Source organism: Canis lupus, chromosome 1 (assembly GCF_011100685.1).
Source record: "Canis lupus familiaris isolate Mischka breed German Shepherd chromosome 1, alternate assembly UU_Cfam_GSD_1.0, whole genome shotgun sequence".
NCBI lineage: Eukaryota > Metazoa > Chordata > Mammalia > Carnivora > Canidae > Canis > Canis lupus.
The window spans coordinates 74,529,828-74,557,281 of NC_049222.1; the positions used below are offsets into that span (position 1 = coordinate 74,529,828).

The window sequence follows — 27,454 nt, forward strand, 5'->3', positions numbered from 1 at the left end:
TATGGAAGTACCACAGTCGCTCAAGCAACAGAAGTAGTAACAGACATTTTTGTAGCGCATACTTTTTGCCCGGAGACTGTGTTGCTGTGCCTTTTCAGGAAAAAAGTTGTGGGATACAAAATCAAATGTATAAAAACCAGTTGCATTTCTATACAATTACAATAAACTATCTGAAAGAGAAATTAAAATAGCAGTCCCCTATACAATAACAAAAAGGAAAAAATTTGCCAAGGAGTTGAAAGACCTGTACATTGAAAACTGTAAGACATTGATGAAGGACATTGAAGAAGACACAAAGAACCTCCCCAACCTGTGTGCTCATGTTTGTTTTCAGATGAGAGTCTTTCCCCGTCCAAGCCAATCAGTCCTAAAAGTCTGGAAGAAGCAACTGTATCCTCAAATGCATCCTCCAGACTTAAGAGGGCACTTTGAGACCGAAAACTCCCCAAATCTCTCCATACCATTTAGAGTTTTATTCAGGGTAACTTACTGATGAGAGTGCGCAATCCAGGTGCTGCTGCTACACAGCAGTTCTTTGGCCAGTCTAGACCAGAATCCACAGCTTTTCTAGAGCGAGGGACATTTGTGGTGAGGTAAAAGGGTAGTTCTTAAAAGTGGTGCCATATGTGTGCCAGAGGATCTTTACTAGGTATCCAAAGTAGTGCACCACTTTAGCGAAGATCAGAACAAGCCTTTCTGCTTCCTGGTCAGGGCATAACTGTGCCCTGAGAGGTCATTGTGTGGACACGAACAAGACGGAGGGCCAAAGGAGTCTGCGTTATCAGCACTCCTACACTGATCAGTATCTCTGGTGATCATAGGTGCAGAAATCCATAGCGAAGTAACAGCAAACTGACTTTAACAACAAATGAAAAGGATCATATACCATGATCAGGTAGAATTTGTCTCTGGGATGCAAGGATGTTTCAACATCCACAAATCAAAATGTGATAAACCACATTAATAATGAAGGATAAAAATCATATCATCTCAATAGATACAGAAAACACATTTGATAAAATTCAAGATCCTTTCATGGTAAATCCTTAACAAGTTAGTTAAAAAAGAGATATTCCTCTTCATAATAAAGACCATGTATGACAAGCCTATAGCTAATATTGTGCTCCATGGTAAAAAGTTAAAAGCCTTTCCTATAAGATCAAGAATGAAGTGCAAGAGCTAGGTTATTGTCTCATGGAGTCAAAGAATGAATCTTGTGGACAAAGGAGAGTGAGTAAAGTGATAGAAGTTTATTAAGCAAGAATACAGGAAAAGCTCTCAGAAGTGAGAGAGTATCCAACATGGTTGCCAGTGTGAGCCTCTCTGACAGTCTTTTATTTAGAAATGACCAGGGAGCTTATGGCCTTATCATTCTTCTGAAGTCTTAGTTTGAGTAAGGACTGGTGATAACATCTTTAATGGCTTACTTCTTCTTTGGGGTCTGGTTGCTCTTTGTTAGTCACAGATGACTGTCATAAAAAAGATACCTTGCCTACCCACACCTAGGGTGGGGTGGTCGGTGGTCTGATTTGTTCCTTTATCTCTGGTTTCCTTATACCTCAGCATGTTTGGGATTTCTATGAGCTTGATCCCATAGCCCCCTATCTGTCTTTCCCAACTAGCCCTTTCTTTCCTGTCCCTTACTCAGGAAGAAAACAAAGATGTACTCTCACCATTTCTATTCAACACAGTACTAGATATTCTAGTATGTTGGATGCCAGCAATGAGGGGAGTGATAAATGGGGTGATAGGGTCAAAGGGTTTGATTTAAACTGAAAATAGATTTTCGGTTTCAGAAGATCAAGTTCTGATGATCTAATGAATAGCTTGGTGTGACTATAGTTAATAATATGATATTGTGTACTTAGACGTTTCCAAGAGGAGCTCTTAAGTATTCACGACACACACAGTTAGCAATGTTAATTGTATAGATGATGGATGTGTTAATTATCTTCATCTTGGTAATCATTTTACCATGTATATCTGTATCAAATGATCACATTGCACACTTAAACATATACAATTAATATGTGTCAGTTCTTCCTCAATAGAATTAAATATTTTAGAAAAATGTCCTTTTAAAATATTCTCTAGTTTGTTTTAAAGCACTCACTTACCTCTCTGAATACTCTTCCACTCATCTTCCCTTGTCTTCCTCACAGTCATGGTCCTCTTGTCCCTTCATAATGTGTTCTCTGAGTTTGAATATGAGTATCATCCCCGTTCCTGCTGCATTGATCCAGAAAGTCACTGTCTCCTTTTAATTTGATCCCCTCCACATATGTGCTCCCTCTCTCACCTTTAGAGTGGTCTTTTGAGCATTGTTAAGTTGAATTAAGCCATTCACCTCTCAAGCACTGAAAATTCTCAGTGCTTGTCTTCCATAGGTTAAGAATCTAAACTGCTTGGCCTACTGTACCTTTCTTTCATTTCCTCATTCTTACTTGCCTTTCTTAGTACTTTCCCAAGCATACGAGTTTAGTCACACTTGCTGTTTTCCAAGAATATCATCTCAACTCTTTACTTATTTTCATCTTTTCTTAAAAGCCATACTCACCCACTCCTTTGCTCGCCTAGAAAGCTACTGTATTTTCTTCAGGATACTGCTTAATAACTACCTGTTTTGTGGAGTGATCACTCTTAGTCTCTTGACTCCAGGCAGATTGCAGTTAGTTATTTCATCCTTTGTTTTCCCAAACATTGCCTTCATTAACTTATACTTTTGTATTGTAGTTACCTGTTTACTCCTTTCTGCTCTTTAACCACTCAAGCTTTCTGAGGACAGGGGCTATACACATATTTTAAAAAGTTCTCAAAAAAAAAAAAACAAAACCAAAAAAAATAAAAAGTTCTCAGCATACAATATGGCACACATGACACAGGGTAGCTATTGAAACAAATGAGAAGTCAGTTGTTAAAGGAATGAAACCAGTTCTTGAAATTTATCACTTACAGGAAGTAAGATGTTTCATTCAGGCTGTTGCAACAGAGGACGTTCATTTTAAAAACAGAGAACATGGGTAAAAAACACCCATACATTTTTAAAGTACTTTTTCAAATTTTAAAGTACTTTCACTTTATCTCATAGATTTTCAACACCTAGCACAGCCTTAGAGACATTTTTTAATAAGGAGTTTCATTAACTTTTTCTTTGGTGATGGAAATACCAATGTTGTTTGTATATAGCATCCTGTCTTTGGATGTGCATGTTATAGAATGCTTACCTCTGACCTACTTATAGCACGTTTTATGTCACAGTGGATGACGTAGTAGATGAAAGTGATGACAACGACGATATTGACTTAGAAGCCGAAAACGAAACTGAAAATGAAGATGACGTAGATCAGAATTTTAAGGTTAGTATAAATATCTGTCTTCAGTCAACCTTATAAGTTGTGTACCCAGTTGTAAAACAAAGATTGGGGAAATAGATGTGGCTTAATAGTAGATTAATTTGTTTTGTTCACATTTTTTTATTGTGATGACTTGTGACACTAAACTCCTGAAAGGGAAAATAATGTTGCTTTGAGTGCATTGGTCTGAAAAAGGCATTAAAATAACTTATTTTCACTCTTTTTGACCAGAATGATCTCAGGAACCCATCTGACTTAGGTTTCAAAGTCTAAGGAAATTTGAGTTTGAAGGAAAGTGGTTTGAGGTTCTCAGTGGCAACCTGTTCCCCTTTCAGCAGTCTTTTGGGGATATAAAAATAGTAGGAAAATAATCTGTAACTGCTGGCTTTTTGGTAAGAACTAGAGTTTACATAATGATTCTTAGGTTTCCGTTAAATGAATAAGAAAATGGACAAAAATATTAATTGAATTGAGACAAGATAAGATTATTGTCATGTTATATGTGATGTTAAGTAAAGAGGCAGGGGAGTTTTTAGAATTTTACGGCACTCCTGGAGGTGTAGAGACTATATTTGCTTTATTTAGTGTTGACAAGGGGTCATTTTAATATCTGTGGAAAAATACCTGCTTAACTCCTTCAGTTTTCAACTGTTTAGCTTAGTGCTTTTTTGGCGAGTGGAGAGGGATCCATTGACCCTTGCCTGCTTGGCCCTTTTTGTCTTGAATGCCACATGAAAATTGGGTACACTGAGTATTTGACCCTCTCTAGAGATAGAATCTAATATACTGGAAGGAGATTTCCATCTTAATAGTAGATGTAGAACCAGTTTCATTATCGATAAATGCGATCACCAAGGCAAGCTTTGGCAGAATTGTCAAGGTAGCCAATCTGGGCAGCATGATGGTCTGCATCCTTGCTTCAAGAAGCTAGAAAGAAGAGAAACAGTGCAGGCTCTGATGGTCAAGGCAGAAAAATCTGGATTGACTGTATGATTATGGTTCTGGACTTGATGTAAGGAAAGAACCATGGGATCCAAGCTATGAGAATTTAAATTCTGTTATGTAAAGTTTTCTTTAGATATAGGAGCTATATTAAAAAATCATTTTTGGGGGGTTCTTTGGGAACTGAATGTTTAGAGATAGTAAAATTTCAGATTGACATTAAATTTATTATGCCTTAAAGAATTATATTTTGATAGAAACCTTTCTTTTATGTGCTGTATGTTTCCATGTTCTTAAAAACCTAGTATGTTGAGTATAATTTATTTTTTATGGCTCAGAGTCATCATTATAAATATTTGTTGTGATCACTACAGATGTAAAGATAAAGGTTGGTGGGGAAATAGAACTCAGGAGGAATTATAATAATTATTCTAATTTTGCTGCTTGGAGATTGTCAGTGTATATGCATGAATACATACTTAAAATTAAAAAAAAAATCATATGAGTGTAAGTTACATATATTATGTATCATGGTCCTTTACCCCTAAATATGTCAGCGAATATTCCCTAAGAATAGTTGTATTCTTTATTTTATTTTATTTTTTAATTAAGAAAATATTTTTATGTATTCTTTTACATAACCATAACGTAGTTATCAACTTCTTAAATTTATAGTGGTATAACTTTTTCTTTTTTTGGTATAACTTTTTATCTAATCTGTTATCTATATTCCACTTTGTCAGTTGATCTCATAAATGACCTTTATGAGATATTTTTTCCTTCTCTCTAGAATAGGAACTAGTAGCGGTTATTGCTTTTAGTTATTTTGTCCCTTACATCTCCTTTAATGTAGAATATTTCCACTTTTTTTTTTTTGTCTTTTGTGACATTGACATCTTTGAAAAATACAGTTGTTTTTTCAAATATTAGTTGTTTTAATGTTAGTAAATATATTACTCACTGGAGTAGCTGCGATTGCTTACATTTTCCCCCACTTTATTTTAACACACCAGTTACAATAATAAGAAAAAATAATAGATTGGATTTATTAAACATCTGATCCTATGCTAGTCCATGCTCTTTTTTTAAAATTGAAATATAGTTGACATATAATATTTTATTTCAGGTATATAGCAGTGATTTGGCATTATGAAATGTCTAATTAAACCATTTGAATTTACCGTCTATGCTAGTCTGTGCTCTTTACATATAATAACTATTAAAACCTCATCTCAGTCTTATAAGGTACATGATATTATTACCTCTGCTTTATAGGGCTAATAATTAGAAGAAGGAGGCACAGAAGGATTATTAACGTAGCTTATAAGAGATGGGGCCAGGATTCAGAATAAAGCAATCTGATGTGAATGTCCACTCTCTCTACCACCATACTATACCAAAATGTTGTTTTTTTTAAAGGACTACAGAATTGTTGGCTGTTTGAGACAGCTGAGCTATCTTATTTTTCTTCTTCACTACAGTTTACCTATTCCTGTCATTGGTGGTTACATTTGGACTAATTTTTCCTTTTTAACTAAGTCCCTTATTTCTTTCCTGTGTGTCAGGTGAATCTGTTAGTTTGGGTTTAATATTTGTTTGTGATTGATTGTGGTTGTAGTTTTAGAGACTGTTTTTCCCTCACTGTATGATTCCATTCCCTTTACCACAGATTTGTCAGTTTGGAGCATTTATAGAAACTTGGAAGTTTAGAAGTCTCCTCTCCAGGTAGCCAGGACTTGTCAGTATATAAGCTTCAATGCATTGTTTTCCCCTCCTTTATTTTAGAAGAACTTTAAGGAATGGTGGAAAGTGGATTTTTTTTTTTCTCTTCTAAGGCTGTCAGTAGCTCTTCATCTTTGTTTTCCCCTGAACCAAAACAAGAATTTCCTGCTTCCAACTTCTCCAAGTAATAGTTTTCCCCCACAATGCTTGCTTTACAGATAAATTCCTTTTTTTGTTTTGAAAGCTATACATATAAGGCTCTATTGTCACAAAATAATATTGAATGTTGAATTTGAGTATGGTTAGAAAGAGAATATTTCTATAAACTTTTTGTTATTTTGAAAGCATTGTATACTTTATTAGGTGCCAGTAAAGGAAATTATATATTTTGGTTCATCAGTGCATAATTTAAAGATCTATGAAATTACATATTCATGTACTAATAATTATACACTAATGATCCACTAACATGATACTCTTTAAATACAACCAGTGTGATTTATTTATGGCAACGGAGAAAATCTTTTTATTGGTTATACAAATAATAGCTAAGTTCCTGAATATGAAGTATGAGAAATACAAAGTATGTTTTTCCTTTTAAATTACTTGGTAATGTGAAATGTCTACATTTAGTCAGATATACGTATATAAAACATTTTAAGGATTGAAGCATGATAAATTTAAGGCTAAAAGTATGTTTACTCTGATGATAATTGCAAAATTAAAACCCATTGAAAATTAAATGGTCTTATATCTCTCTTTAGCAATGAAGATAATTAAATGATGAGTTTGTATTTGTGAGGCCTGATTTGTTGAAGGTTGTAGAGAATAACTTGGATAGTAGGTAAATTGATACTTGTCTTTCTGGCACAGTATGTGTAGGTCTTTGAACAGATAGAGATCAAATTAATCCCAGATACATATCCTGTTTTTCTGAGGTCATACCTCTCCTTTAAATTTACCCTCTTCTTTCCTAAAGGGGCATGGAAATAATTTCCTGGTGTTGTTCAGCTTTTTACTTTTTTTCCCCTGAGAAACAATATATAGTGACACTGAGCTTTCCTAAGGGAACTTTATTGACCATGGAATACGAGAGTATGGGGTAATTGTTGGTTTGTCTTGAGGCAGTGCATTGACTAACAGAGTATGCTCTGAAATCAGTGATTAGTTTTCATCCTGGCTCTTTGCACACTGTGTAATTTTGAGCAAGCCCCTTAGCCTCCCTGTACCTCGGTTTCCTCTTCAGTCAAATGGAAGTAATGATGCTAACTACTTCATAGTGTTTTTTTGCAGATTAAATTATGTAAAATGCTTAGCATAGTGCTTCTCACATTTTCAGTGCTAAGTAAATGTTAGTTATTTTGATTATCACCACTACCATCATATATTTGTATTTTTCAATTTAATTTTCTTAAGTTCATCTTCCCTTTAATATGAATAAAACTATGGCACTTAAGAAGATTGTGGGGAACATCCTTAGTCTGGATCTTGACACTAGGTTTTCTGTCTTCAGGAGCCCAAATACTGTGTTCTATTAGAATGACCTTTGACAAAAACAAAACACAATGAAATAACCAAAACAACAACAAAAAAATGACCCCAAAATACAAGCAATTTCAATCTATGGTAAAATTAATACAACCTTTATTCAGTGATTTGATTATTCTCTATATATAATTAATAATTTGGAAAACTTTATCTGAAATGTATTCTGTAATTTTACCTTTTTTTTTTCTTAACTGGTTGCATTTTTATTATTTCAGAATGATGATATTGAAACGGATATTAACAAACTAAAACCTCAGCAGGAGCCTGGACGAACGATAGAAGAACTTAAAATGTATGAACACCTTTTCCCTGAGCTTGTTGATGATTTTCAGGTATAAATATAGAAAATACAGCATCTTAATTGATTTTAAGAAAAAGTTCCTTTATTCTTTCCCCTTCCTAAGGCATGTAATCACAGTTTTCCTTCTTCTCTTTATTTCTAAAATATGAAAGTAGTGTTGCCTTTCTGGGTGACATTAGGTAGTTATTTCAGCATTCTGAGCTACAGACTGCTCATCTGTAAAATGAGGGGACTAGCTCATTAAATTTTTGGACTAGCTTTTACATTTTTTTTTATCACTTGGGCTCATTACTTTAATTGGCATAGTTTTTTTTTTTTTTTTTACTCTTTTTAACAAGTAATCTTTAAAATGGCATTTTAAAATCTTATATTGAAGTTGTCTTTATCTTCATTCCATCCAACTAAGGAGGGGGGTGAGAGCTGAAAAAGTGCTAGATTAAAACTGTAGTCTCTGCTTGTTGGATTGTTTTTCCTGACAGTCACTATATAACCAGGGAATGGCGGGGAGGGGAGGAGAACTTGAAGTCTTTATATCTGAGTTGATTCACAGGGAGGGTGACTTCTTGTTGACATTTCTTCTCCTCATTACTGGAATGTACTTATTTAGCATGGGTTACACAGCAAGTAAACCTTGATGGAATTGGTGGCAATTAGTAGATATAGTTTCTTATTCTCACCCAGCTGATAAGATAAGATTACTTATCTAGGTAAGTTGGTGGGGACAGGTGATTTGGGGACCCTGCTCTTCCACCATCTTGCCCCCATCAAAGAAAAAGATTTTAATATGACTTTTATTTTAGAAATAAAAAGAGAAATACAATTGACCCTTGAAAAATGAGGGGTTTAGGGGTGCTACCCTCCCAATGGAGTAAAAAATGTACGTATAACTTTTGACTCCCTGCAGGTTAATCACTTAATAACCTACTGTTTACTAGAATCCTTACCAATAATATAAGCAGTTGATTAACACATTTTGTATGCTATATGTACTACATACTGTATACAGTAAAGTGAGCTAAGGAAAAGAAAACATTACTAAGAAAATCATAAGGAAGAGAACTGTACTGCATTTGTCAGAAAAAAATCTATGTGTGACTTGGACCCTCACAGTTCAACCATGTTGCCCAAGGGTGGGCTGGGCTGTGGTTGCTAGCTAATGTTCATGCTTTAGAGTTCTCATTTTTCAGGGTTCTCTTTGGGAACTTAGGATCTTTGGATGCAATAGGAGCAGCAGCAGGTTGCTCTCACTCCCCCTTCCCCAGTTCCTTGGTACTCTCAGGGATTTGGAGGATATTGGAAGGTGCTTTGAAATCAGGGGAACTAGGAGGAAGGCAGGAATAAAGGAGAGTGATATTTGTCAAAAAGAGAAAAAGAAGGTAGGAAGAGGCATTCAGGAAAGGATGCAGGATGATTTTCTCCCACTGAACCTACCAAAACTATCTGGCTACTATTTTAATGCCTTTGTGCCTAGCTGAGAATTCAGAATAAACTAGAGATGATAAATACTGCTAACTCAAAGCAAAAAAATGTGTGGAAGGGATTTGGAGAAGGGATTGATTATTATGTGAAGAAGTCACCTACTTCTGTCTTCTTGTGTATAAGAACTATATAACATGATTAAAAAATGGTGTTTTGATGTGGGAATAAAAAAATAATTTTTTTAATGGGTGTCAAGGCTGCGATTTTGATTCTCATTCTTTAGCAGGCCACTTCTTTCTTGTAAGCTATGGTGATGAGTTCTTAGATGTCTTGCCTGTTAATTCATCACCTGGCCTAGGCTACCCTTGATGGTTTCCTGCTTGGCACCTAACAGCTGGCCAGCTTGTCCTTTAGTTTGGCTGCTCATAGAAGAGCCCGTTACTACTTTTGGTCTGACTTGGCCAGGGTCAGATGGTAAAGACAGGTTTGTCAGAATGTAAGTGCTCTGAAAAGTCTCCCCAAGTGAGTCACTCTTTTTTATTATGTTTAAGCAAAAGAAGCTACTTCAGGTATTCCAGATAATGTAAATTTATTGATATGTCCTCTGTTTTGCCATAAAGTTTAATGGAAAACAGCTATATTTCTGTAGCATTTGTTATGGGGAATAGCACATTCTTTTTTATTTACATAACTGGAAAATCATTTCTAAAATAGTTGTGTTGGCACTGTAATATATTTTTTTTAATTTCAGAGGAATGCATTAATCAAATACTTTAATCTCTATTTTTTCAAGTGTGTGTTGGAACTATAAGCAGCAGTATTTAATTGATGTATTTTTGAGAATTAAAAATATTGGTTCTAGATAAGTGTTTGGAAGAATTTTTTTCAGAAGAAGATGATTCTTAGATACTGGCAAGTCATGACATATTAAAGATAAAAGAAATTAATTTCAATTTTGACTTTTTCCACTTGGATTTGCATGTCATTTTCAGTATCAGCCATTGGAGCTTAAAATTACTTGATGTGTTTGTTGGAATCCTGAATACTACACCCACTTTGTTTCCAGATGTGTTAAGGCCAGATGGAGGCAAATTGAATGCATTTAAAGGCAACATATAGAATTGTTGAAGTAATTATTAGCAGACTTTTTGGACCACCATACATGTTTTTAAAACTATTATTATTTATTCATAGTGACAATTACAGTTTTATTTGCTTTTGTTTTTTAATGGCAGAATATTGGAAGTGTCAAAATTCTGTATTTTCACAGCTCTTTTTTCATATATCTGTGGTAGCATGATGACAGTTACCATATGGGCTTCTGTTACATTTTGTTTTTAATTTTTTAGTCTTTTAAATTTGGTTTTAAATTTTTATTAAAGTTAATAATATATGGACAGTTTAAAGAGTCACATAGTTTTACATAGTTTAATCAGGAAAAACTGGTTCCCTTTCCACTTGCTGTTTCCTAGAATCACTTTTAGCATGTCTTTGAAGTTGAAATCCCCATATTTTCTTTTTTTTTTTAATTTTGTTTATTTATTCATGAGAGACACAGAGAGAGGCAAAGACACAGGCAGAGGGAGAAGCAGCCTCCCTGCAAGCAGCCTAATGTGGGATTCCGTCCCAGATGCTAGGATCAGGAACTGAGCCGAAGGCAGACACTCAACTGCTGAGCCATCCAGGCATCCCCAAATCCCCATATTAACAGTGGCTTACAGTGCCATCTCTTAACCTTCCTGCTTTTCTTTCTTCTTCTTTTTTTCTTTTTAGGATTGTCATTTTCCTTTTTTTTTTTTTAATATATTGTCACTTTAAGATAGGCATCCAGTAATTTTCAGTCTTTTCCAGGATATGTATTTTTAAGTTATAAGTGTCATTCTAATTACTGCTTCAGCTGCATTATATACGTTTTGATACTTAGTATTTTCATTATCTTTGTTTTAAAACTTTATTTCCATTATGATTTTTACTTTGATTCATTAGTCATGTCAGAGTTGGCTTTTTAATTTCCAATTTTGTATTTATTTTATTATTGATTTCTCGCGTTTTGTAGCAACAGAAGAGGACATTCTTTATGGTTAGAATCTTTTGAAATTTTGGGCGTTTATTTTATGGCTTTGAATTAGGTCACCTTTTGTTATTGTTTCTTATATCATTGGAATGAACTGTTCCACAGCTGTCCAGCACAGTTGTATGTTTCCCCATTGGGATAAGATTGGTTATCATGTTGTGAAGATCTTTCTGTCCTTCTCAATTTTTATTCCAGTGCTATCAATTACTGTGAAAAATGTGTTAAAAGTCTCTCACTGTGATTGCAAATGTGTCTTCTTTTTGTAGGTCAGTTTTTGTTACTTATTTTTTGAGGCTTATTATTTATTGCATATAAATGTGAATTGATTTCTGTTCTTTCTGAGATGAAATTTTTTTAAGATTATTTTATTAGAGAGAGAAAGAGAATAGAGGGCAGGGAAGAGGGGAAGAGAGAAATCTGGAGCAGACTCCATGCTGAGCATGGAGCCCAACACAGGGCTCCATCCCAGAACCCTGAGATAATGACCTGAGCCAAAATCAAGAATCAGACAGACTTTTTTTTTTTTAATTTATTTTTTATTGGTGTTCAATTTACTAACATACAGAATAACACCCAGTGCCCGTCACCCATTCACTCCCACCCCCCGCCCTCCTCCCCTTCTACCACCCCTAGTTCGTTTCCCAGAGTTAGCAGTCTTTACGTTCTGTCTCCCTTTCTGATATTTCCCACACATTTCTTCTCCCTTCCCTTATATTCCCTTTCACTATTATTTATATTCCCCAAATGAATGAGAACATATAATGTTTGTCCTTCTCCGACTGACTTACTTCACTCAGCATAATACCCTCCAGTTCCATCCACGTTGAAGCAAATGGTGGGTATTTGTCATTTCTAGTAGCTGAGTAATATTCCATTGTATACATAAACCACATCTTCTTTATCCATTCATCTTTTGTTGGACACCGAGGCTCCTTCCACAGTTTGGCTATCGTGGCCATTGCTGCTATAAACATCGGGGTGCAGGTGTCCCGGCGTTTCATTGCATTTGTATCTTTGGGGTAAATCCCCAACAGTGCAAGTGCTGGTTCTATTTTTAACTGTTTGAGGAACCTCCACCCAGTTTTCCAGAGTGGCTGCACCAGTTCACATTCCCACCAACAGTGTAAGAGGGTTCCCTTTTCTCCGCATCCTCTCCAACATTTGTTGTTTCCTGCCTTGTTAATTTTCCCCATTCTCACTGGTGTGAGGTGGTATCTCATTGTAGTTTTGATTTGTATTTCCCTGATGGCAAGTGATGCAGAACATTTTCTCATATGCATGTTGGCCATGGAATCAGACAGACTTTTAACCGAATGAGCCACGCAGGTGCCCCTGCAATGAACTTTTAATAGTTATGAAATTACTGATGCTGTAAAGTTGCTTATTCCTAAGAATTTAAGGCAAAAAATTTAAAAAGATATTAATGTAGCTAAATTAATTTTGGTGACTTGCCTGGTATCTTTTATTTTTACTTTAATTTTGAGAGATGTCAAGCATGTGAGTTAGGGGGGCAGGAGGGGAAGAGGGAGAGAGAATCTTGAACAGGCTCCACGTTCAGCTGGGGCTCAATCCCACAAATGTGAGATGACGACATAAGCCAAAATCAGGAGTCAGATGCTCAACCCACTGAATCACTCAGGTGCCCTTGCCTGATATCTTTTTAAATCTTTTTACTTTCAACTTTTTGCTATCCTTAGATATTTATCTTTTATTTTTATTTATTTTTAAAGATTTTATTTATTATTCATGAGAGATACAGAGAGAGAGGCAGACACACAGCCAGAGGGAGAAGCAGGCTCCATGCAGGGAGCCTGATGTGAGACTCGATCCTGGGATTCCAATATCATGTCCTGTGATGAAGGCATGCACTAAATCTGAGCCACCTAGGGATCCTGATGTTTAATTTTTTAAACAGTATACAGTTATAATTTTAAAAAATCAAGTTGGAGTCTTTGCCATTTAACTGGAGCGTTTAGTTCATTTACACATAATTATTACTATATTTGGATTTATGAGATCATATTTTGTGTTTTCATTTGTTTCATCTGTATCTTTTTCTTTTTGGTCTTCATTTGAATTGACTACTTTTTTGTTTCACTGTTTCACCCTTGTTCTTTTGAAAGCTATATAGTCCTTTTTAAAAATTTTAATCACCTTTGTGGAGGTACAATTTACATTCAGTAAACGACATTCCTTTAAAGTATAAGTTTGAGTATTGACATATATGCAGAAATTCTAGCTACTCTTGATGTTGTAACATACATTTTTACTTTCTGAAGTTAATTAGGACCTTCTTTCTTAATTATTAAAGGAAACTTTGGAATACATTATAATCACCTCACAAACCAACGTACACACTTTTAATTTATGTTTTAACAGCTTTAAAAAAAGTCCGTATGATAGTACTGCTTTATCCACATTTTTACTACTTTTTTGTTTTCCAAAACTTTTGTTTCTCAGACCTTTAGACTGATTTACTTTCCTTCTACTTGAAATATCTCTTTTATTATCTGTCTCTATTTTGGTCTGAAAGTAAAAGTGTCTTTACTTTGTAATCATTCTTTAAAAAAAAAAAAGATTTTATTTATTTATTCACAAGAGACACACAGAGAGAGAGAAAGAGAGGCAGAGACACAGGCAGAGGGAGAAGCAGGCTCCATGCAGGGAGCCTGACGTGGGACTCAATCTTGGGTCTCCAGGATCAGGCCCTGGACTGAAGGTGGCACTAAACCTCTGAGCCACCACGGCTGCCCTACTTTGTAATCATTCTTGAAAGTTAGTTTCTCTTGCTAATTTTTAAGAATCAGCTTTATTAAAGTATAATTTACATGCATAAATTACTCATCTTGAAGTTCAGTGAGCTTTGACAAATTTATGCAAGTCTGCAACTATCAACCCAGCCAAGATACAGAATTATTTTTGTCACCCCAGGCGTCCCCCTATGTCCCTGTGTCTGTGGCCATTCTCTTCACCTCCTGCCTAGGTAATGCCAGTCTGTTCCCTGTCACTGTAGCTTAATTTTGGCTGTTCTGTCACTTCTCATAATTGGAATCTTGTGTGAATGTACCATGGTGCAAGGCTTCTGTGTTCATCTTACAGTTTCGAGATTCACGCATGTATCAGTGGCTCCTTCCTGATTGCTGAGTAGTATTTCATTGTATAGCTGTACCACATCACTTGATGAGTACTGGAATGCTTGCAGTTTGAGGCTACTGTGAATAAAATTGATACTAGCATCTATGTAAAAAGCTTTTTGTGGAATTTGCCTCCATTTCTCTTGGGTAACTACCTATGAGTGAAATTGTTGGGTAGTATGTATGGGAAGTGTATGTTTTTGCTTTATAAACACATTGTTTCTGGTGCATTTCAAGATAATTTCTTTAGCTTTATGCTCCATAGGTTCCCAGTAGTGTTGACGAAGGGGGAGGTATTCTTTTTTTTTTTTTTTTTTTTTAAAGATTTTATTTATTTATTCATGAGAGACAGAGAGAGAGAGGCAGAGACACAAGCAGAGGGAGAAGCAGGCTCCATGCAGGGAGCCCAGTGTGGGACTCGATCCCAGGTCTCCAGGATCAGGCCCTGGGATGAAGGTGGTGCTAAACCGCTGAGCCACCGGAGTATTCTTTTTTTAAATCTTGTTTATGGGGGATCCCTGGGTGGCGCAGCGGTTTAGCACCTGCCTTTGGCCCAGGGCACGATCCTGGAGACCCGGGATCGAATCCCACGTCGGGCTCCCGGTGCATGGAGCCTGCTTCTCCCTCTGCCTGTGTCTCTGCCTCTCTCTCTCTCTCTCTCTCTCTCTCTCTCTCACTGTGTGCCTATCATAAATAAATAAAAAATTAAAAAAATAAATCTTGTTTAGGATTCACTGTGTTTTGGAATCTGTGAGTTGTTTTCTCTTAGGGTTTGGAAAAACTCATCTCTCCTCCAGATATTGCCTCTTTCTTTTTTCTTTTGGCATTACTAATTGGATGTATACTTTTTTGCTCTCTCCATATATTTTAACTCTTTATTGTGTTTTCCTTCTCTTTTTCTGTGCTGCGTTCAACTAAATTCATTCAAGCAGTTTCATAATTTTGTTTTTGGCTCTGTCTGATCAGTCATTACAAACATCTATTAGGCATTCAGATTTATTTTTGGTTTTAGAAGGTTTTAAAAAAATCTGTTTCATCATCCTCTCTCTCTCTTTTTTAAAAATACATTTTATTTAATTTATTTGAGAGAGAATAAGGGCAGGAGCTAGGGAGGGGAGGGGCAGAGGGAGAAGCAGACTCCCCTCTGAGCAAGGAACCTGACCTGGGGCTCCATCCCAGGACCCTGAGATCATGATCTGAGCCAAAGGCAGACACTTAACCAACTGAGCCACCCTGGCACCCCTGTTTCATCATTCTTAAACTTCTGTTTCTTGCCTTTTATTTCTTTAAACATATTAAATATACCGATTTAATTAGTCTTACAGTTTTAATGTCTGAAGTTCTTGCAGGTCTTTTTCTACATCTGTTTGTTTTAGTTCCTTTTTTTCTACTTGCTTAGTTTTTCATTTAGTTTTTTTTTCCCCTATGAGATGGTCATTTTCTTTATATTTGTGGAGCTTAATGTGGAAACTCCAGAAGTTTTTGTTGTTACTCCTTTTGACAGACTCTCTTAAAGGTTACCTTCCTCCATGAGGGTTTTTGGATCATTCAGATAATGAGTTCAGGATGAAGTCTATGTGATGTGACTGAAGGCTTTGGTACCATTTTATGAGTAGTGATTTTTTTTTTACCCTTTTACTGCTAAGGTTTGAAACAGCTGTTCCTTGCTATTTGCTTTGTGGTGGAGGTATTTCTAGGGTCTTTATATCAAAGGTTTTGTACTCTAGGATTTCATCTTCATGGGAGGAGTATCTTTTAGTAGACACCCCATGTCATGCAGGTTCTGGAATAGTTTCCTATTCTTCATAGTCTGAGATGAAAAAACCTAAACTCCAGGTTGCCTGGTGTAGCAAATGTTTTCCAAGTGAAAGCCATCTTCAGTCTTAACACTTTGGGATCCCATCTTCATTACTGTCTGCTCTTCATTTTTGGTGTCTTTATACACTTGTACTCAAAATATTTTATTTTATTTTGTATTTAAAATATTTTAGTATCTTAGCCAACAATTATAGAAGTTTCTGTGGGTGGATACCTAGCTTTCCATGTTTCTTACAACAGAACTCTTTTTTTTTGTTTGTTTTTTAGAATTACAGGGTCACATTTTAATTCCTAAATTTTATAGTTCACCACAGATATACAAATGGTGTAAAACAAGTACAGTGGTCGTTTTAATAAAAAATAAACATCTGTTTTATGAAAAAACTATTCTTCATATCTACACAGGCAGCCCATCTTTTCCAAACAATAGCCAAAGTTAAAATTAAATTCAAAATTCTCCAAAACAGTGGAAACTGCTTTAGTTTAAGCTCTTCCAGGAAAAATGGACCCATAACACATTACTAGGGTGATCTGAAAATTATAGCTGGAATTACCTTTTTTTTTAAATTACTGTATCTGTATTTATTTATTCATCTATCTATTTATTTAGAAATTACTATTTTTATATTTTTCCCCAATGCATTAAATTGTAGTTTAAGGGATATTTTTCTCCATTTAGCATGATCTCAGATTATAGATGTAACATCAAAATATTTACAGTTAACTTGCTGTTCTAAAAATAAAACCTCTTAACGGTTTGCCTCAACTTGTTTTAAATTTATTTATGTATGCAGAATGTGCTTTTACTTTTTTTTAAAAAAAAAGCAGCTTTCATATTACACCCTTGTTTATGGGAAAACTTCATCTGCTGCATGTTGACTTTGATACTGAAGTATCTTCTTAGATCACAGTGGCATCGAGATATTAAATGCCACTTAATTCAGCACTATTCTTTGTATGCTAGTCTTTAAAAATCAACAGAGTTTTTATATGCATGTATAATGCAGAGCCACCTAGCTACTACCTCCTTTGTGCCTCTACTATCTCCTTGGAGTAGATGTGGTACAGGGGCTGAGAGAAGTGAACCATCTTGAATCCCTGGTTTTTATGAAGTGGGTATTTAAGAAGTGTATCACAAAGGAAAAGATTCTTAATTTTCACCACATTAAGTGTGTAAAAAAGTTAAAGAAAATTAAACGATGAAATATAAATTCAGAAAAATATTTGCAAAACATGGGTTTCAGAGGATTAGGATATGTATTTATGTGTGTGTGTGTATGTGTATATATATATATTTTTTAATGTAAGAATTTATACAATAAGAAAAATCCTGTATTCCAGGAACAAATAAGTTACCTATGAAGAATCAAACCAGTTAACAAATGTATAGAAATTTTTTGCTTTTCTCATAGAGAAGTTCAGATTAAAATAGCATTAGATGATACCTCTTATCTACTGCTTTTGAAAAAAGTATTTAAAGTTATAGTACCTAATGTTGGCAAGGAAGAGGAGCAGTTGAAATAGATAATCTCATACAAAGTTACTGGGAATATGCATTAATATAACTATTGTTGGAGAGTATTTGGACAATTTGTATTAAACATTAAAATTGATTATGGTATCTGACCCTGTAATTCCATGTCAGTGCTTAGGAAATCATCCTAAACAAAGAAAAAATTTAGGCAAAAAGATATTCATTACAGAATTCTTTATAATAACAAAATCTTGGAAATGGCTTAAATATACACTTTTTTTTTTCATGTGTTTAAATCCTTCTCTGTTGTATAAAGGATTTAATGCTCAACTGTGGAATAAAGGTTAAATGAATTACGGTATTTCTTTGGTAGAGTCTTATTTAGACCAAAAAAATTTTGTATAAGTGTAAAAAGAGAGAAGCCTACTTGACCTGTCAGCAGCATCCTTTTTTTAAAACTTGGCTTCCAGGGCACTTTTTTTTTCCTGGTGTTTGTCTTTCCGGACTGGCTTTTCCTTCTCCATCTCCTCTTCTGTTTTATCTTTGTCTCCTCAAGTTCTGTAGGTTGTAGTGCCCCAGCGTCTAGTCTTTTATCTTCTCCTCTTTAGTTCTTTCCATTGATGATTTCCGGTCTCATGGTTTGGAATAATATTTGTATGCTCATGACTCCCAGATTTATATCTTTTGGGTGGACATTTCTTCTGAATTTTAGACTCCTATGTCTAACTGCCTACTTTACATCCTTGACTATATGTGAATAGTTCACATTTAACAGAGCTAAATTCCTGATGCTTTTCATTTATTCAGGCAAGCACTTTGGTAGCATATGTGACCACTCTCTGTACCTTCTGTCCTGCATCTGATCTTTTACAGTATCATGGAAGTTCTGGCTCATGGCACATTTACAAACCAACCATTTCTTACCAACTTGCCTAGACTCTCAGTTGATCCCCTGCTTCTACTCTCCTCTCCTGAGTCCTCAGAAGGACGTTAGAGTAGTGGTTCTCAACTGGGATGATTTTTGTCTCCAGGGGATATTTGACAATGTCTTGGACTAATTTTTGGTGTTCACAAATGGGTGGAGGTGCTACTGGCATCTAGTGTATACAGAGGACAGCAGTTAGGGATGCTGCCAAAATATCCTACAATGCACAGACAGTGCTGCCCATCTTGCTACCCCTAACCCCTGAAGTATAGAATCAAAATCAAACAGAAAGGAAAAAAAAATATATATATATATATACACACACACACACACATATATATATTTCAAGTTTTTATTAAATTCTAGCTAGTTAACATACATGGTAAAATTGGTTTCATGCTTAGAATTTAGCAATTTATGACTTACATATAATACCCAGTGCTCATCAGAAGTGCCCTCCTTAATGTCCATCACCCTTTTCACTCGTTCCCTGCCTACCTCCCTCCATTAATCCTTAGTTTGTTCTCTGTAGTTGAGCCTCTTATGATTTGCTTCTGTCTCTTTAAAAAAGAATTATTTAGATCAATTGACTCAACCCCTGTGGCTAAGAAACCCTGTACTCCAGGTGGCTAAATCCTGTGCTTATAGGTTCTATTTTGTTTTGTTTTGTTTCTGAATTTAAGCCATGTCATGGCAGTCCTTTTCCCCAGACCTTCCATTGACTCCCAGTGTCATTCAAAGTAAAACCTAAAATTTTAAGATAGCCTGCAAAGCCCTACAATATCTGGTTCTCTTTTACATCTTGGAATTCATCTTGCTCATTCTGTGCCAGCCATCCTAACCTCCTTCCTGTTCTCTGCATATAGCAGGCATTCTCCTGTTCTGGGTCCTATGCATGGCAGTCCTTTTTGCCTTTGCTTATATGTCATCTTCTTAGTGAGGTTTTCCTAATCCATGGCATTTAAAATCACAGCCCACTTTTCCTCCCCTTGGCACTCTCAATCTACACGAAAGTAGATCCCCTCTTTAACATTTTAGCCTACTTTCATTCCATAAAATACATTTATGTCATTTAAAAAAAAAAAAAGATTGTTTTATAGAGGGATGAGAGAGAGAGCACCCAAGCAGGGGAAAGGGCAGAGGGAAACAGAGGGAATCCTCAAGCAGACTCCCTACTGAGCCCAGAGCATGATGGAGTAAGGGGCTTGATCCCAGTACCCTGAGATCCTGACCTGAGCCAAAATCAAGAGTGGATGCTTAACCTGCTGAGCCGCCCAAACATCCCTATGTCATGTTTATTACTTGTGTTGACAGTCGTCTGCCTTCCTTACATAGAAGAATGTAAGCTGCAAGAAGGAAGAGGTTTTTTTTGTTTGTGTCTGTTTTTAAGGTGATGGGGCTTGAGTGCCTGAAACATTGCTTGGCACAAAAGATACTCTAATTGTTGAATTAATGAATAACAGGTTGTTGTGTTTCCTTTAATAAGGATCTGGATGCTTTTGATATCTTTGTGCTTTGGTAAAATTCCACATATTTCTCTTACATGTAGGTATTATTTTTATAATAGAAAAAGTAAAATAAGTAATGAATTTTGTGGCTAAATACTTTTTATTAGTGAAATTAAAACATACCGTTTTTTATCCATTTTTATGACTTTCAGATGTTAGTTTTCTGAAGCAGCATGTACAAGAATATAGTCTTAGTTTTGTTGATACATTTAAATATTTACAGATAAAAGATTAAACATATTTTTTATTTTCAAAGGACTATGATTTAATCTCCAAAGAACCAAAGCCATTTGTATTTGAGGGAAAAGTACGCGGGCCTATTGTTGTTCCTACTGCGGGAGAGGAAGCATCAGGCAATCCAGGCAATTTAAGAAAAGGAATTGTAAGGACGAATGTGTCTCCTAAAGCAGATGAAAGTGATAAGAAACCTACCTGTGTGGATCTGGCAAAAGAAGATATTAAAGATAATGACAGAACATCACAACAGCAGCTAGGTGATCAGAACAGAACTATATCTTCAGCCCAGGGCTTAAACAATGATATTGTAAAGGCCTTGGACCGAATTACTTTGCAGAATATCCCTCCTCAGACAGCCCCAGGTTTTACTGCAGGAGCGAAGAAGGACTACAGTCTCCCTCTTACTGTCCTCACGTGCACTAAAGCTTGTCCACACATGGCCACTTGTGGAAATGTTCTGTTTGAGGGCAGAACAGTTCAGCTAGGGAAGCTTTGTTGTACTGGAGTTGAAACTGAGGATGATGAAGATACAGAGTCTACTTCATCAGTGGAACAAGCATCAGTAGAAGTCTCTGATGGACCCACACTCCACGACTCAGATCTCTATATTGAGATTGTGAAAAATACAAAGTCTGTCCCAGAATATTCAGAGGTGGCTTATCCTGATTATTTTGGTCACATTCCACCCCCATTCAAAGAGCCTATTTTAGAAAGACCTTATGGTGTACAAAGGTGAGTTACAAGTTTCTTCTTTCTTTTAAACAAGACCATTGTCAAAATATGGGTATTTAGAAAGAAGAGTACTCTGAATTAAAGTTATTGGTAATTTTTTACCTTCTTTGGACATATTGCACTTACTTGCAATTTATCCTTATGGGTTAACTTTATTTTCTAAACTCATTACTTATTCAAATGAAGCAGGCATAATAAACCTGACCATTGGACAATTTAGAAATTTTTTATTTAGATGGGATCTGAAAATACAGATTATTTACTAATTTTTGAATAAATATTAGTAATATATTAAATTGTAATTTTATTATAATTTGAGCTTGATTTATATATGATTTTTTAAAATGTGGACAGTATTCTTTTGTTGTAAAAATTGAAAGTGGAACTACTCAGTATGAAAATTTGGGATTCATAAAAACTGACTAAAGTTATTCAATCTTGCCAATTAATTTTAGAAATTACAAATAGTTTTAAGTATTACCATCTAGTAATATTTGGCATATAAATACATTTGAAGTGCAACTTGACTATTTTCAGTGATTATGTTTAGGGTTTTGTGATGATGGTTTACTTGTGTCTAAAAACATCATGATGCTCTTGTTGTATAGTATAATATGTAATGATAAAGGAAGACACTGCTGTGGGCATTTGATTATCCTTGGACTGTAGGCTTTTATAAAGCAACAACTGTATCTTATTAATTTTTAATATTTAATGTTTAGTATAAATTAATCATTTTTACTTAGCAACTTGGTATATGTTTAATGCTACCAATTGGCTCCTTGACCCACAGGTATGGAATCACATACAACATAGCATCAGAACAAGGGACCCACTTTGCTGGGAAGGCTTTGTGGGAGTGGACATGTGCCCTGGCATGCACTGGTTGCATCACACACTGCATTGTCCAGAGACAGCTGGCCTCTTAGAGTGCTAGAATGGCCTTCAGAAGGCACAGGTGAAGGAAGCTCCAAGTAGGAGGAAATACTCTGCAGTGATGGGTTGCCATCTTTCAAAATGAAGTACATGCACTAAAGTATATCCATACAGTTCTGTATCCTCAAAACAAAGAATACATAGGTCTCATATTGGGAGGTGAGGACAGGAAGTGGTCCTACCTACTTGTAGTTTGCAGTGTCCTACTGGGGCTTGGTGCTTTCTGTCTGGGTACCTCTGAGTTCTGCAGGGTTAGTTCTGGTGCTCAGAGTGGATGCAGTCTTCCCATGGGGGACATAGTAAGGGTGCAACTTAACTACAAGCTGTGGTTGTCAACAAGTTACTTAAGACTCTTCTGTCTAGGACCAGCAGGCAGAAATTGGCTCTATTCTCTTGACCCAGATCAGCTAAAGGTGGTAAGATTGCTTGTACACAATGGCAGCAGGTTGAATGTGTGGAACTCATGTGATCCACTCATTTTAAGTGTGAGTGGGCATGTCATAGCCACTCTGGAATGATATGATAGGATTGCCAGGGGCTTAGACTTCTCTAAGTTTGGGTTACTTAAGCCAAGACTTAGAGGGTGATAGCTGAGGGAAAGGGGGATTTAGATTGATGTCAGAGGATAGAGAAGTTGTAGCCCTGAGAACAGTTGCAATGATGGGGACAAAGTTCATCCTGTTTAACCTTTGTCTTCTCAGTTTGTCGTCAGGAGATAAACCCAGGAACTGTAGGGGACCTGCATTTATTCTTTCAAGTGACATTAATTTGAGACTGGAAGAACAAACTCATGTAGCAAACATACTTGAACCAGTGGATTTGACTTGATACGAGTGATGAGTCAGTGTGGTGTGTCCTGGCAGCCACAGTACTCTGAGAAGCAAGTCAAAATGTTTGGATTTTAGACTTGACTCTTCCACTGATAGTGTGTATGTGTGTTTCAGCAAAATAATTTAATTTCTCTAGATAACCAATTTTCTTCTCAAACTGTGGATTGATGCCCAATAGAAACCAGTATTAAAAGAGAAGGTAACAGTGTGTCGCATGTAGTACAGCAAAGTATTATGTCATAAACCTTTGTTTCAGGTATATGTGTGAGCATGTGCATGCGCATTCAGGGCAGTATTTTTTTTTTAAAGATTTATCTATGTATTTTATAGAGAGAAAGTGCAGAAGCATATGCAGGGGTGGGGAGGAGAGAGGGATAGAGAGAATCTCCAGCAAATGCCCCGCTGAGTGCAGGAACCCAAAATGGGGCTTTATTCCATGCCCTGAGATCATGACCTGAGCAGAAATCAGGAGTCAGATACTTAACCTGAGCCACCCAGACACCTGACCAGGGCATTGGTTTTTAAAATGTATTTCTTGTAGGTCATGATCAGAAAAGTTTGTTATTCACCTCAACATGATTAGCAAACTACAGCCCTTTGTGTCAAATGCAGCTCACTACTACTTGTTTCTGTTCAGCCCGTAAGCTAAGAATGCTTTTTACACATTTAAATGGTTCAAAAAAAATCCAAAGAACAGTAACATTTTGTGACACATGAAAATTATATGACATTCATATTTGTGTTTATAAATAAAGGTTTTTTGGAAGACAGCTATTTGCTTACGTGTGATCTGTGGCTGTTTTGGTGCCACAGTGGCAGAGTTGAATGGTTGTCATAGAGAGCATGTGGCTTTGCAAAGACTAAAATATTTACTATTTAGTCCTTAAGGGAAAAGGTTTGTTTGACCCCAGTAGCTAGCTAGACTGTCTGAGGCTTTCTGGTTCTGTATTTGTGATAAGGTATCCAATAGAGGCCAGGTAATAAGATTTTCTAAGTACTCAGAAATGCTTCCTTTTTTGAAATACTACATTGAGGATGTTTCTACTTTGCTTATCTTATCTGCCTAGTCTTCTGCAATTTAGTTTTTGAGCAAATGATGAACATTTTGTAAATTATTTTCCGACTTTTTCGCCCAGCCCATATGTGAATGGAGTAGAATTGTAAATGAATGTCAAGATTAATAAGGATTTACTATTTTATCATTTTTAGAAAAGAAAGCATTAGACTTCTTAAAATTACTCATTGAAAATCTTTTTGTTATTTTGAATTTCTGTTGTATGGTTATCACTGATCTTTTAATCATTAATTTTTTTAAAGATTTCATTTATTTATTCATGAGAGACAGAGAAGAGAGAGGCAGAGACATAGGCAGAGGGAGAAGCAGGCTCCCTGTAGGGAGCCTGATTTGGGGCTTGATCCCGGACCCTGGGACACGACCTGAGCTGAAGCTGAGCCACCCACGCATCCCCATTAATCTTTTAAAAATAATGCAGCAAATGAATAAAACTTCATTAAAAATTTCTCCATCTCATTTGGAAGGAGAAAAACCTATTACAAGCTTCATATCTCAATGTAGATACTGTGTGTTAACCCTTAAAAAATTTTTTTTATTGTAATCACCTACTGATAATTACTTGAATCCATATGTTTGATTTAGTTGGCTAACAAATTAAAGTGAAACTTATCTCTTGATGTTTAAAGAATGCTTAGCATTTTGGGATGCATTTTTCCTGTTTTCATAAAATTAGCGCATGAGAAAAAGTAGAAGAAAGGTCGCTCTTTGCCCCATTCCCTAGAGGTAGTAACTTTTAGCATTTTGATTTTACTTTCCATTATTTTTTGTGTGTTTTAGAAAAATTGCCTAGCTGTATTTTATAATAAAATATATTTCATATTGCCTTGTTTTAAAAAGTATTTAAGATACTGTACAAAAATACTTTTATAAAAAAATGAAAAATGTGGCAAGGAAATACAGTGACTCTTATTCACAGAAATATGTTCAACAACTCTCAAAATAAAAGAAATGCAAATTAAAATATATTGAGATACCATGTCCCACATAGCAAATTGTCAAAATCTAGAAGTTTGCTGGCACGTTCTATTGATGAGGCTGTGGAGAAACTGGCTCTCTTATACATCAATAATGGGATTGTAAAATGATAGTACTTCTTGTGGAGGGCAGTCTGACAAGATCTATCAAGATTAACAGTACATATTTCCTTGGACACATTAATCCCATATCTGGAAATTCAGAATTTATATGCATGGCATATAGACCTATGCATACGATTTGCACATCTGTGAAATGGTGTTCAAAGTCACTTGTTATGGTGTTGTGCACATCAATCAACTAGTTAGATACATTATGGTGTATCTTTTCTGTGAATACAGTGCAGTGATTAAAAACCAAAAAGATATCTAGGCACTGATGGAAAGATGCTGTAAACTCCTTGTGGAAGGAAAGTAATGAAAGTAGTTACTGGATGAGTGGAGGATATGGGTTGTGTTGGAAGTGTATAAGTGTATAAGAGTCTCCATCTTATACTTTTATGTAGCATGTGATTTTTGTTCCATGTCATTATATTATCTGTTCAGAAGTTTAAAATTAAAAAGTAGAATAATTGTGGCCAAAGCAAAATAAATAAAACAAAATCTTGGATTTCTTTTTAGTAAGTTCAGCGTGGCTCGGGAAATAGGAGTACTTCTGGAATGGCAACAATAGTAGAAATCTTAGTAGGAGCAACAGCAGCACATAACTTTTACTGAGTGTTTTTTTATGGGCCAGACAACTAAGTAATCAGCACTTTACATGCAGTGTATATTTGTATATAAAGTATGCCATTTCATTGTATAATGGCTCTGTAAAGAAATTGCTCTTCTTATTTTATAGAAGACTGTGTGGAGGTTAGAGTTTTTGAGCAGCTTATCCAAGGTTATGCTGCTAGTACATGGCAGAGTCAGGAGTCTAACTCTGGCCTAGATCATAAGCCTGTTCATTTATATATAGTGATCATAAACCATACTCTCTATAAAGATTATTTTTTCTGGATCCTCTGGGAGTATCTATGTAATGAACAACAACATTCCCCATAATATCCTCATAGTAAATATAGCAAGGAGATATATTAAATTGTTTCTTGTAAGGCTGCTCTGTATTGGTTGAAACCTAACTTAAGGTTGTGTTTATACTTGTGTTTATAAATAAAGCCCCTCTTCTGGGCCAGATCTTTGATAGATACTGAATGTTAGTAAGTTTAAGATTATAGTCCCTGAGGGTACCTGGAACATATTTATTGTTTCGTTTTGACTGGAGAACTATATATTTTAATAGGCAGGTGAAGTAAAGGAAGGAAGGAATTGACATTCTTTTATGCAAGTTGGTTGCTTAACACTAATCCATGTCTGAATAAAGGACTGGTTTTCCTCTTTATTAATGAGGGTTGGTGGCAGGGTAGGTATTTACTTCAGGTGTTATGTTAGGTCTAGTGTAATATACATGGGCCACTATGTCCCCTAAAATACAATCAAAGGTTGAAAACCACTGCACATTAACTTGTACATGATGTTGGGCTTCACTTGCAGACTGGTTTTGTTTTTTGTTTGTTTTTATTGATTGCAAACATTTAAAATGTGGAATATTCTGCATAGAAATCCGACTTTCTGATGTTTCTTGAAAAACTGGGGGATCCCTGGGTGGCGCAGCGGTTTGGTGCCTGCCTTTGGCCCAGGGCGCGATCCTGGAGACCTGGGATCAAACCCCACGTCCGGCTCCCGGTACATGGAGCCTGCTTCTCCCTCTGCCTATGTCTCTGCCGCGCTCTCTCTCTCTCTGTGACTATCATGAATAAATAAATTTAAAAAGAAAAAAATTTAAAAAGAAAAACTGGTGTGACAAACTTAATCTGTGGTTCCTGTCTGGCAGCAGTCAGTTTGTTTTTTAGATGGAGCCTGTGCTTTATAATCCCCACAGCACCACTGGGTCAGCTCACACACTTAGACCTGACCCTGCCCTATGGCTGTCTGTGCTATTCTGACACTCTTAGACATTCTTATACTATGGAACTTTGCTATAGAACTGGGCTGTTTATCAGGCTGTTAATACTATTTTCCATTAAACCCCCAAACTTTTGTTAAGTATCTGTTTTTGTTTTGGAGAGGATGTGGAGAAAGGGGAACCCTCTTGCACTGTTGGTGGGAATGTGAACTGGTACAGCCACTCTGGAAAACTGTGTGGAGTTTCCTTAAAAAGTTAAAACTAGAGCTACCCTACGACCCAGCAATTGCACTGCTGGGGATTTACCCCAAAGATACAGATGCTGTGAAAGGCCCAGACATCTGCACCCCAATGTTTATAGCAGCAATGTCCACAATAGCCAAACTGTGGAAAGAGCCTCGGTGTCCATCGAAAGATGAATGGATAAAGAAGATGTGGTTTATGTATACAATGGAATATTCCTCAGCTATTAGAAACGACAAATACCCACCATTTATTCAACATGGA

The 27,454-nt window shown here is 35.9% G+C and overlaps 1 protein-coding gene across 5 annotated transcripts in view; it reads left to right on the plus strand.

Moving 5' to 3' along the window:
- Positions 1-27,454, plus strand: part of AGTPBP1 (ATP/GTP binding protein 1) — a 180,053-nt gene that overhangs the window by 90,458 nt on the left and 62,141 nt on the right. For all 5 annotated transcript variants that reach the window (XM_038526945.1, XM_038526944.1, XM_038526943.1 and 2 more), the window contains 3 exons: positions 3,259-3,356; positions 7,781-7,897; positions 20,475-21,187. In XM_038526945.1, coding sequence (XP_038382873.1) covers positions 3,259-3,356; positions 7,781-7,897; positions 20,475-21,187 — 928 coding nt within the window. The remainder of the gene's footprint in view (positions 1-3,258; positions 3,357-7,780; positions 7,898-20,474; positions 21,188-27,454) is intronic.